Below are 13,002 nucleotides of genomic sequence, written 5' to 3' on the forward strand. Positions count from 1 at the left end.
GAGCTTTCTTTGACACACCTTCCTCAGCCCTTGTCAAGGACTCCTATCTCATCCCAGCTTCATCCTGGCAGCGCTTGTACTGCTCCTGCTGCAAATGTGGCTGAAGGCTGGCCAACAAAATTATTGAGCAGAGGGTGGTGCCAGCCTCTGTAAATCATCTGTGATTTATTGAAATCTTTGTCTGGCATATGCATTGCCAAGTCCAGTTTTTGTGGGAGAGGACTTTTACAGATTGTCCCCAGTGGTGACATACCTTCTAATAAAGGGACACGTGCAGCACTGCCCACCCGACAAAGCCTCCCTGTCCCCTGTTCAGTGCCTGCTAATTGTAAGGCACATTAGCAAAGTATGGATCTCAACTGAGACTTAGTTCAGCAAATTCTGATCATTTGTGTGTTTGTGAACTGTCTTTCAACCTCTTCAGATACGAGAGGAGCTGGGAAAGGTTTCTTACTTCCCTTGTTACAGCGACCGAGAATCTGCACTCAGCAGATTCTGAAAGCAGTGCTTAGAATGGAGTGGAGTGCTTGCAGCACTGTGCAAGTTTTTCCCATGCAGCTCCCCCATTGCTCTTTCCTGACTTTCAGCCCCCTGCTATTCCTGTCTCGGGCATCTCTTGAGGAGAGGTTGTCAGCTGTGATGGATTGTGCATTCATTCTGTAATGGGGGCAAGTAATCGCTGGGGAATAGGCCTAATGCACTCGTTTCACTTGTGACTTGGGTTGAACTTGAACCTCTTTCTCCAGAGGAATAATAAAACTTTAAATGACTGTGTTTCTAATCTTTTAAGTAACTGTTATTTTATGAATAATAATTGAGATCGGTAAGATCAATTTCTGGTGTTCCTCAAGTTCTGCTGCACAATCAAGAAATAGTAATTAATAAAGGACCATGAGTCTCAGCTCAGTAAGATTTAATACAAGTAAGCATGCAATAATGTTTAATTGCTTTTTAATTTTTGGGAAATACATTTATTCTTTTCAGGTTGTTTGGGTGCCCATCTATATGCCCCTAGAAGTGCAAAACACTAATAATAATAATAATAATAATAATAATATCTTTTGCTTCCTACAAACATTGTTGTGTGTTAAAACAACGTTCAGACCGTATGAAATTAGAAATAGATGTGCAGCTATGTCTTTGAATATAGAGGCTATGAAATTAACATTATTTAAGATTTATTAGGTACCTTTTGTTTCATCATGTCTGTGATTCATTAGACCTGGCTTGGAAATTAATTTGATGCTGCTGAAAACTACATAATAAATAACAAGATTTGCATCATTGTTCACCTCATGAGTGGATGGAAAGGAAACTTTGAACATTTCTGCTCCTATAACACAATGGCCTTCGAACAGCAAACGTGCTTTTAGTGTGTGTTTGTTCATGTTGTTCAGGATATAATGGAGTGATTTCTTATTCATATGAAAAAATGTTGCCCTGCTCCAGACAAACGCTGGATGTATCCCTACAAAGTGAAGTCATAGTTTGATGGGTTCCTTGTGGAATGATGATAATTCAAGGGCTAATAAGCATGACTAGTTGGAAATTAAACTATTGAAACATTCTTAATTCTGTTCAGTTGTATACTCTTCCCATCTTTTTGAGCTGCTCAGGGAATACTGAATTTTCCAAGGAGCAAGCAGTGTTCCCTGACTGGAAAGATGCAGAAGGAATGGGTGAAATGATGGATCATTAGTCTGAATATTCCTCCCTTTAAGAAAGAATATCATCAAGTAAAGGGATTAGTGAAAGTCCTCATTCTGCTCTGCCTATTGGCAGACACTGAGCTCTAAGGGAGGTCTCCAGCTCACAAAGACACCAGAGGTCTCTCCCTTTGAAAGTACAAGGTCAAGAGTGACAAGAGCACAAAGACAGAGAGCTGAGCTTGGAAACCATTGTCCTTCAGACAAAACTCTGGCTGGAGTGGGCACTGGGTTCATGGCCAGAATGAGAGAAGACCAATGAGAGAGGAATGCGGGAATGAAAGAACACTACTGAGTTTAGAGAATTTCAAGATAATTTGCATGTAAATTTTATCAATTTCCTGTGGATTTGTGTACCTTTTGGGACTTCTTAAAATAATATGTGATTCACTCTAGCAACCTCTATCTTATGTAAGTCTTAGACTGATCCTTGGCAGCTCTGCCACCTGGAGTGATGAACCAGGTCTCTGCTTTTGTTCTTGCTGGGCAAGCAGGTTTAGCTTCCAGGTGCTTTTGCTTTCTGTATGTGAATGGTGCTAGAGTGGGAGTGAGAGTTTGATTATTATTTTTAACCTAAACCTCAAAAGTTTTACTTCAAAATTTATTGTTTCTGAATTCTCATGGTTTAGAGAATATAAATATGCTGAATTACTATATATTAGTGATAAATGAACCCTATAAATTCTGACAAGCTCGGTGTTTGAAAATCAAGTATCAGAGAGAACTTTGAAAATATGCTTAAATGTTGAGGGGTGGGGGAAAGCAAACATGCAAAAATAATACCTGTAAGTGCTCTGCAAAATATAATTTGTGGATACACAAATTGTTGCCCAGAAAAAAAAAAACAAAGGCAGTTCCAAACTAGAAAAGAAAAGCAGAAAAATCAGCAAACAGGCATAAATTGACTAGCCCAAATTCCTCCTCCGAGACATATGCACTCAACTTCTGCATGTATCCCCACATTTCTAATTAAACGGGCTTCTACTTATTCCTTTGCTGGAGGCATTTTGTTTGATTAACAGAACGAAAGGTTAATCATATAAATTTGCCATCTCTCAGCGTTGTGAAGCAGGGAGAGGAGGAATCTCCCTGCTCCCCTGCTCGGCTGCCGGTGGCTCTGCTCGGTGCGATGCAGACACAGAGCTTTCCCCTCTGGCCCCTGTGACACACTTTCCTCCTCTCATCCTCGGTGGAAGGGGAAGGTTCCCCGTGTTTGTGACTGCAGCTGTCTTTGTGGAAGTTGGTAGATCACCTCATGGATGTGTGAGATGTGCAGGAGATGCTCAGTCTCCCGGAGGGATGGAGCAGACATGCAAATCCCTGCCCCGTTAGGAAGGAGCTCTAATTGCTCCTACCTAACGTGCATCCATGATTAAAACACAGTTATTAATGAAACCATGGTGTGCTTGGAAGCAGATGGATCACAGGGGTTTTTTAATACCATGTTAATAAGATCTTTTATAATTCCTTGTCTGAATTTACCTGGTAATTATAAGGTAGCAACTATAATTTTCTTGGACAGACTATTAGAATTTCTTTATCTCTCTGTTGTAAGGACTGGTTCACACTTGAAGCAGCAGGCTTTCATCTCTGCAAGTGACCTACATTTATGGTTATGCTCCCAATAAAATAAAATTTAAAAAAATGGCAACTTTGAATAGACATACTGAGAGTCTAAAACACAAAAGTCTAATCCTCCTCTGTGACTTGTTTGCATTGCAGGGCTTTGAAATTCACTTAATCTTTATGCACTTTTGGCTTTTGGGGCTGGTGCAGCTGAATGTGGTGCCTGTGCAGGGTGTGGGAATTGCTGAGAGCACAAACCCACCCCGAGCTGCTCCTCTGCTGTCCCAGCCCCAGCACAGCTGTCTCTGCTCAGTGGGGCAGTCTGGATAAGCTGCAGTTTGGTGAGCTTTGAGCTTTGGGAATGACTTTTCAGTTTCATTTGCTGTACTTTGAAAAAAATAAAAGAAAAAAATTGGTTGTCTGAGATTAGACTAAAAAAGCTTTTTAAAATGTTTGTTTTGGCAAGACAAGTAAGTTGTAATTGAATAAATCATTTGATCCCACATAAATTTGTTGTGTATTTTCCAAGGATTCTTAAACATTTCTACGTACATGCAGAAATAAATTTTGAGTAGTTTCTTGGCAAAACATCCTTTTTAAGTTCATATTACATACCAGAGGCTTTAAGGCATTTTTTTGGTTTATTTTTGTGAGGTACTTTGACCTAAAAGAAACAAAATGTGAAAATTCAGCATAAATGTGAAATCTGGCAACTGCCCTCTTCTCAGAAAATATCTCCTGATTTTAGTTACTATTCTTAGGCATCTGCTTTGTCCATAGGATGTCCAGGGGAAGATGGTGTTAGGAAACATGTCTTGCTCCCCTGCTGCTTTTGTCAAAAATACAGAGGTTAAACTCAGCATAAATTGCATGCTGAGAGATTTCCAGGGGTTGGGGTAGATGGATTCTGGGGGTGGGAGATGCTTTTTGTTTTCCTGGAGCATAGGAATGCACATATGAATCAGTCACATCTAAACTGACTCCCTGCATTCTGAGATTGTCTGAGTGGGAGCTCCAGCACTAAATGGCAGCTTCTGTGAAAAGTGTTTTACCTTTCCTACCCCAGCATCTACTCTTTGAACACTTAGTGTGTGGCCATTGCTGGGCCATTTGTCACCACTATAAACACTTTGAATTGGATGGAAAATATCTGATAATCTCATGTGGATCTGACACTGCAGAAGAGAACAATTCTAAGGGTGCCCATAATCATAATTTTTTTTCCTGCTCACAAATTACCAGTGAATCCTCTCAAACACCTTTTGACATAACTGGAAACGCTGCTCTCAGTGGTGTAGAGGTTTACATACATCCTGTGTAAGCAGAAAGATGCAAAGAAAGGGAGAGAAGCGGCTTGGTGGGCTGCTCTGTACTGAGAGTGCCATGGGGATAATGTGATGAGAGTGTGCAGGTAGCTGTGTTTATACAAGGTGAAGATGCACATAAATCCACGGGCTGAATGATTCAGACCTGTCAAGTCTCATGCATTATGCACAGGACTTATTCAATTAGCCCTGCCACAGTGCCTATAACTCAGGCACTTGTGCTGTGCGTGCTTGGCCTCGCTCCCACTGCTCAGCTCGTGTTCCAGGGGCGGCTGCACAGCCTCTGACGTGGCCACTCAGACCGGTCCCTGCCCCAGGGATGGAGCCACAGGTGGCTGTGAGCAAGCCAACCTTCCCTGCCCGGGGCTGGCCAGGGCTTGGGGCTGTGGGCTCAAAAAACGGGGAGGTGAAAGGATTGGCACAGCACAGGGCTGGTCAGGGAGGCTCAGTCTCCGAAATGAAGATAGAGGCTCTGTAATGGCTTCACACCGAGAGTGGGGGTAGTTTGGGTATGGGGAAGAAATTAATGCCTCTGACAGTGGCGAGGCCCTGGCACAGGTTGCCCAGATGAACTGGGGATGGCCCAGCCCTGGAAGTGTTCACGGTGAGGTTGGGCAAGGCTTGGAGCAACCTGGTCTAGTGGAAGATGTCCCTGCCCATGGCAGGAGATTGGAGCTGGATGCTCTTTCAGGTTGCTTTCAGCCCAAACCATTCTGTGAGTCTATTATTCTAATATATTGATTTAAGTAAGTTATACTAACACAAAACAATTGCATTACCAAGTCACTACTTTACATAGGGCTAAAGCCAATTTTATAATCAACATATAAATTACCACCTATAATTTAAACTCGGAGCTGGTACTTGCACCAAGTGCTTTGTTTCCCGATGCGTCCCCCGCACTTTGTGAGTCGGGAAAGTGTCGCTTGGTGCCGGCTCTGCCCAGGCTTGTGAGCATTTTGCCTTTTGTATTTCAGTGCCACACGATGGATGCGTGTGAGCCACCGGGGCTCGCTTTTGTTCACTCGGATTTTGGGGGGATGGGCTGGGGTGTGCGGGGCGTTTCGTGCCGGTTCTTTTAGCACATCCCCATCCTTGCGAGCCGAGTGGCTCTGGGGCGTAGCTCGGGTGTCCGCAGCCGCGCTGACCGCTGTCTGTGTCCCCTGTGTCCGCAGCCATGCATCTCCTGGGGCTGAACTGGCAGCTGCAGCCGGCCGAGGCTCCGACCTTCAACAACGGGCTGCGCCCGCCCGGCGAGGACGGCCCGCCCGCGCCGCCTGCCGGCAGAGGTGGGTCCGCGCCGCGCCCCGAGCGACCCTGCCGAACCGCCAGAACCGCCCGAACCGCCCTAAACACCGCCTGAACCGCCAGAACCGCCCCGAACCGCCCTTAACATCACCCGAACCGCCCCTAAACACCGCCCGAACCGCCCTAAACACCGCCCGAACCGCCCTAAACACCGCCCGAACCGCCCTAAACATCACCCGAACCGCCCCGAACCGCCCTAAACACCGCCCGAACCGCCCCTAAACAAACACCGCCCGAACCGCCCCGAACCGCCCTAAACACCGCCCGAACCGCCCCTAAACACCGCCCGAACCGCCCCGAACCGCCCTAAACACCGCCCGAACCGCCCCTAAACACCGCCCGAACCGCCCCGAACCGCCCTAAACACCGCCCGAACCGCCCCTAAACACCGCCCGAACCACCCTAAACACCGCCCGAACTGCCCTAAACACCGCCCGAACTGCCCTAAACACCGCCCGAACCGCCCCTAAACACCGCCCGAACCGCCCCGAACCGCCCTAAACACCGCCCGAACCGCCCTAAACACCGCCCGAACCGCCCTAAACACCGCCCGAACCGCCCTAAACACCGCCCGAACCGCCCTAAACACCGCCCGAACTGCCCTAAACACCGCCCGAACTGCCCTAAACACCGCCCGAACCTCCAGAACCGCCCGAACCGCCCTAAACAAACACCGCCCGAACCGCCCCGAACCGCCCTAAACAAACACCGCCCGAACCGCCCCGAACCGCCCTAAACAAACACCGCCCGAACCGCCCCGAACCGCCCTAAACATCACCCGAACCACCCTAAACACCGCCCGAACCGCCAGAACCGCCCTGAACCACCCTAAACACCGCCCGAACCGACCCTAAACACCGCCCGAACCGCCCTTAACATCACCCGAACCGCCCTAAACACCGCCAGAACCGCCCTAAACACCACCCGAACAACCAGAAACGCCCCGAACCGTCCTAAACACCGCCCGAACCGCCCTAAACACCACCCAAACAACCAGAAACACCCCGAACCGCCCTAAACACCGCCCGAATCTCCCTGAACACCATACGAACCGCCCTAAACATCACCCGGACCCACCCTTAACACCACCCGAACAGCCAGAAACCGTCCCTAAACATGACCCGTACCACTACACAACACCCTAAACACCACCTGAACCGCCCCAAACCGCCCCCAAACTCTGCCAAGCCACCACAAAACACCCCAAAACACCACTAAATCACCCCAAAACAGCCCTGAAACCGTACAAACTGCCCTAAATACTAGTGAGCTGCCCCAAAACTGCCACACCGTCCCAAAACACTGCTGAACCACTGCAAATCACCCCAAAACATCACCGAACCCCCACAAATCTCCCCAAAATGCCATCAGACCCCTAAAAACCGCCCCAAAACGCTGCCCACAGCCCCAGAAGGCCGCCCATGCTCTCCCCCGTGGCTCTCAGCGTTCCCCTGCGCGCTGGCCGCGTGCTCGGGCGCTCGCGCTCCATCCCGTGCGTTATCTCCTGTGCGTTATCGCTTGTGAAGCTGCGCTGCCATGGACATGGCTTTATTGGCTACGTGTTCTTTCTCCAGGTATAGCTTAGAGATCTCAGAGAAAGAGGAGATTGAGGGAGCTGGGGCTGTTCAGCTTCCAGAGGTGACGGAGAGGGGACCTCACTGTTTGTGTAAATATCTCAGAGCATGGAGCAGGCTCTTCACAGTGCTTCCAACAGGAGGCAACAGGCAGGAGCTGGTGCCCGGGAGGCTCCACCTGAGCGTGAGGCAGAACTCCTGTGCAGTGACCAAGCACTGGATCATATTGTCCCCATCTCCCTCACTGGGGATATTCCAGAACCTTCAGGACACAATCTTGTTCCCTGTGCTCTGGGATGACCCTGCTGGAGCAGGGGGTGAGCATGACTCACTGTGATCCTACCTGACCCGCTCTGGGATTCTGTGAAAAGCTTGGTTTAGTGCTTGAGAGAAGTCGAGAACTGGCTTGCAGCCAGGACCACATCCCTGGTTCTTCTTTCTCAGATGAATTCTAATAGCAAACACCAAGGACAGCAGAATTTGACCCATGGTAAACAGTCTGTCCTGTGATATTAATGTGAGAAATTAGACAACAAATGGTTTCTTTTTCTCTTAAAGAAAAACTGAGGAAGATGACAAAGACATGGCAGTGGAAAGAAAAAATAAGTAAAACCTAGAACCAGAAATACTTTCTTAAACTGAGAGTACATGTTAAAAACACAGAGACGTTACATGTCACAAAAGTTATTTTAATCATTTAAATTGAATGCTTTTTACTGGTGAGGTTCAAGGGTTTTCTTTGCTACATCGCAGTAAGGTCTTCTCTGGTTATTACAAAAATTATGGGAAGGCAGAACAGAATGTTACAGTTAAACAAAGCACCTCCCACACTTTAGTGTGCTGGGATGGTGGATGGCGTGACTGTAACAGGAGAAGTCTGAGCACTTGATTTTTGTCACCTGAAAAGTTCTGCTCAGAGGCTGAGCACTGTCTTGCACTCAGGCTCATGTTAAGCTTGGTAATTGCCAAAGCAAGTGTTAGAAGCAAATGCTGACACAGGATACTTGTATTGGGAAAACAATCACTTAAAATAGAGCTGGGAAAGGAAACTGAGTTGTTCTTTTATGAGCTTGATCATTTCATGGATTTGCTTCTGTTTTCAATAAATGGTGACGCTGCTGCACCTCAGCTTCTCCATGTTTTCTACGGAGGGTCCAGTATTGACTTCCTCCTTGTCTTGAAATCCTACATCCTGATGGTGCCAAGAACCTGAACCTTGTTAGAGAAGTGTTCATTGGTTTGGCTTTCATCTCTGGCTGGCTGTAGGTCGAAGTGCATGAACAGCACATCCCTAAGTGCAGAATGTTTGCATTGCTGCTGAACTGCCTGCAGGTTGTGCACAGGTGAGAGACCCTGTGGTTTTGGGCAGGAACCTGAAGAGCTCAGGTCGGTAATTATGGTCATTTAGCAGACAACTGCAGGGCTTTAACACCTTTCCCAATTCCCTCCCTGCAGCTTTTTGTTGCAATCTCTGTGCAAATATAGGGCAGCAGGACTGGAATGTGCTCATCAGCCTGGGGCACTTCAGTGCAAATTCTGGCAGTTCATCCCAGCCCCACTCTAATTAGCTTTGCACATTTGAAGAGGCTGAGATGCTGTTTTGGGAGTGGTAACCTCCTGTAGAGGAGACAAGGAGAAAGAACTGCTGGTTGTGTCTTAAATTGCTGCAGTTAGCTTTCCTCAGAGCATGCTGGAAAAGTTTACTTGTTCTTCTGACATTTTGTAGAAGGTTGCTGAAATGCTGATAACGTGGGGGAAGGAGGAAGAACAATATTTAGGCAAGTAATCTTCCACAGTGGAATAAAATGAATGACAGTTTGGATGAACACAAGGAATATCGAAAAGACAAATTCTTAGAGCAGGGAAGGGAGAAAAGTTTTTCTACCTCACCTTTCTTTTTATTATGTCCAAGTTAATATTGCTATCCCAGCAGTTTTTAGGAAAGCCTCTGACAGCTTTTAACACAACAACCATTTCAGGGCTCTGGCTGTGGAGAGTGACCTTTCTATAATTGACACAACTCAGGATGAAGCCATTCTTTTCAAAACAAGGGTCTCCCAAAGAAACCTTTAACCCCTAGTCTGAGAAGGGCCACTTAAACACAAGCTGTGCCTACTCAGCAAGCAAAGCATTTTAAAGTAGAGTAATTTGAAAGGAGAAAAAAAAAAAAAAAAAAAAAAAGAGAAAAAAAAAAGCAGGTATTCAATTTGATCTGCCTGTTCCTTATTAAGAGACTAAATTCTGGTAGGAAATAATAAAACTGCAATTTAAGAGGAATGTAAATTACTTTATTACTGCATTTTCCTATCTGAATGAAAACAAAATTCACTATTAAGATAACACAGTTTCAGGTTTTTTGTAATTACACACTACATCTCACTAATAGTGGGTATGTCTGAAAGGAGGAGGCAAGAGCAATGGGCAGAACAATCCTCAGTGCTGCTTTAAAACTGCAAGTGAAGTCCACCATGCTGTGAAAGTTATGTTCAACTAGGGATTTAAATTAGGAGACAAAAATTTCTTTCTTAATAGAGATCATAAGGCAGCATCCCTTCATAGTGTATAAAACCCCAAAACCTGATACTGCCTTGGAATTTCTACAGGGATGAGATAGATTGTAATGACATTAAAAAATCCTTCTGAGAGTGAAGCCCATTTATCTCTTATGTATGTCTTAGGTTGTGTAAGGATAATGTTAGAATTTGGGTGTAATAAATCTAAATTAAGGGGAAAGTGGGGGAAAAAGAAAAGAGGCATGTTTGGGAATAATTGCTTCTTCAAAAAGAAGTGAAATAGATGATCTTATGGGATTTATCTGTGCCTGAATTCCGTGAATCTATGCCAAAAGTTTTCTACATTTAAAATTATGTGGTGGGCTAGATACACATTTCCATAAAATCTATGACTATGTTTCCTTTCTAATTGACAGAAAATGCTGTAAATTCAACTTTAATAATTTCAGAGGACACCTAAGATCTCCTTCAATTTATATGGAAATATCCAAACTAACCCCTGCTGAAAACCCATATAAAGAATGCTTTAGTATCAACTTTTTTGTTTAGGGTATATTGTCTTTGATTTAGCGAATTTTCTAGTAATTAAATATTGACTTAGTATTTTTTATGTTGATTATTTGCTATAGTAATGTTCTAGAGAGCTGAAAAACACAGGAAGAGATTGTGATCTCTGATTCTAGAACCTCCTATTTTAAAAGACACCAAAAATAATTGTGGACAGTTGTGGAAAGATCACTTTAAGTACAATAAATGCACTGACTATTTGGAAAAAGTTGATATGAATTTGTATTTTGCTACTCACATAATCCAAGGTTTGCTTGTCTTTGGATGAACCAACCTGATCCAAGTTAATGCTCACTTTGAGGTACTTCACAAAGTCTACCACAGTGTGTGTGGATTTCAGAAAGGCTTTTTCAAAAATATTAGAGTTATTAAATATTAGAAGTGTCATATAAAATGCTTGTTTCCAGATATCAAATTCAGTATTGCAAATATAATGTCAATAACGAAAGGAAGAAAGTTTAATTAGCTGTTAAATTTGGCACCATCTCACTCGCTGGAGATGAGAGAGAGGAAAAGCAGATTTGTACTGATGTAGCAGCAATGTGCCTTGGATGGGTGTGGGAAGCTGAGCTCAGCAGTCATTGTGGAGCTGTACAGGTTGTCTCCAGCTCTCTCCAAACCATGTTGAGAGCTCTGCCAGATGCTGCAGCTGCGAGTCACGTTTCGGTTCGCACACAACTTGTTTTCTAATAGTTCCGAGATTTTATTAGCAATGCAGCTCACGGGCAGTGCTGAAGGAGTAACAAGATTCTGAAAGGGGAGGATGTGCCATCCTGACAGAAGGATGAGCTGGGCTTCAGATGCCAAGAGAGCAGCTCCTGACTCTGCCTGAGGCACCGCTGCTGCCCCCGGCCGCGCTCCCGCTGAAAGCGACCCTGCGCACGCTGGAAGGGCTCGGCAGCAGCTGCAGGCAGCTCCTTGTCTTGTAAGAGATAAACTCATCCCTCATTAACAATGTAAACAACATGAATCTCTCGCTTTCCACTGTTTCCTGCCAGACAGACGATCAGAATGGAATAACAGCCAATGTGTTTTAAATGTCACTTCTGCTACCTTCATCCAGTTTAATCAAGACGAGCCATCGTTTTCCAGGTGGATTAATCTTATTAAGTAGTTATGTGGCTAATGTAATGTAGGTCTTAATTAACAACTTAGCAAGCAGAACTGTTAAGATGGAGGCTGTGAAGGCTTGCAGATGTGGTCTTCTGAAAATACCCCAGACTCAAGGGTTGTCTCAGAAAAGCAAAGGATTTGGCTAAATTCAACAGAAGAGGAATTTTAGATTTGTGGGTTTGTTAATGGTGATAGTGTGAGTTGCTCTATTCAAAGTCAGGTGATGAAGTTTGGTATATGCCATCAGAGATGATTGTTATCCTGATTTAGAAATCCATCCCAGTATGTATTTGCTCTTTGTGAAATGCAATGAACCAACAGATCTTAATTTTATTTCAGTTATAGTTTGCTTTTGATACTGAAAGCAATGACTCTCGTGAAGCCCACATGAATGTGAAGATGTGCCTGAATTTTTAGGTGTATCAGATTTGTCATATTTTACTAAAAGCAAAAGACTTCATTTCACTGCCACGCTGACTGGCTGCAGCTGACCCAGAGCCAGGCTCTTACAGACATTCTTACAGACATTCCCTTCTTCAAAGGGATTTCCTCTTTTTATTCCCTCTTGCCACAATAGAAATTTAGGCTTCTGACCAGACAACCTGAGGTTTTGTTTTTGTACCAGAAGCTGTTTTCCTGGATTTCTGAAAGCTCATGCAGTCAGAAGCTTCCTTCCTCCTCTCTTCCTAAAACAGAGCTCATTGGTACCTCAGCATCCGCAGCAGAACTGAAGTTCAAATGTGCCACAGCAGCTCCTCCTGACAAATTGTCATTGCCTGGCTTTTTAGCTCATTGCAGCTGAGGGAATTTGTTTTGCAGTAGCAGTCAATCTATTGTACACATTCCAGAAATAATCTGTTCTCACCTGAGTCCTAGGGCACTTAGGTGATATTAGATAATTTGAAGTGTAAGTTCATATAGGGAGTTGTCAGTATGGTAACAGTGCATAGCACTGATTTTTCCACTGAAGAAATTTGTATAGAAAAGACATTTTCTACTTTATTTTATTTGCCTTTCTGGAACAATAAGATATGTCTGGTCATATAAGTAGCAAATTTACCTAAGGAAAAAAGTTAAATTATTTTGAAGAACCATAGTAATTCTCACAAGATCTTTTTTGGCAAAAAGTCAGTGCAGTCTATTTTTATATTGAATGGTTTCCTTTACACAGCTGTACCATAAATTTCTTTAGAATTCCAAGTCATCTGTGAAAATCCCTGGCTATATAAAAAGAACAACAGAAAAATAAGCTAGATAAAAAAAGGTAAGCTATGTTTTTAGCAGTGATTTATAAGAAATATAGAATTATAGGAAAAGAAGTTAAAGAAAA

The 13,002-nt window shown here is 44.4% G+C and overlaps 1 protein-coding gene across 20 annotated transcripts in view; it reads left to right on the forward strand.

Moving 5' to 3' along the window:
- Positions 1 to 13,002, forward strand: part of TENM2 (teneurin transmembrane protein 2) — a 618,690-nt gene that overhangs the window by 490,083 nt on the left and 115,605 nt on the right. For 13 of the 20 annotated variants that reach the window (XM_086851648.1, XM_086851649.1, XM_086851651.1 and 10 more), the window contains one exon: positions 5,773 to 5,886. The exons of the other annotated variants lie outside the window; for them this stretch is intronic. In XM_086851648.1, coding sequence (XP_086707774.1) covers positions 5,773 to 5,886 — 114 coding nt within the window. The remainder of the gene's footprint in view (positions 1 to 5,772; positions 5,887 to 13,002) is intronic. 20 annotated transcript variants of the gene reach the window in all.

The sequence above is a fragment of the Cyanistes caeruleus genome, chromosome 15 (genome assembly GCF_971803275.1).
Source record: "Cyanistes caeruleus chromosome 15, bCyaCae1.hap1.1, whole genome shotgun sequence".
Classification (NCBI taxonomy): domain Eukaryota; kingdom Metazoa; phylum Chordata; class Aves; order Passeriformes; family Paridae; genus Cyanistes; species Cyanistes caeruleus.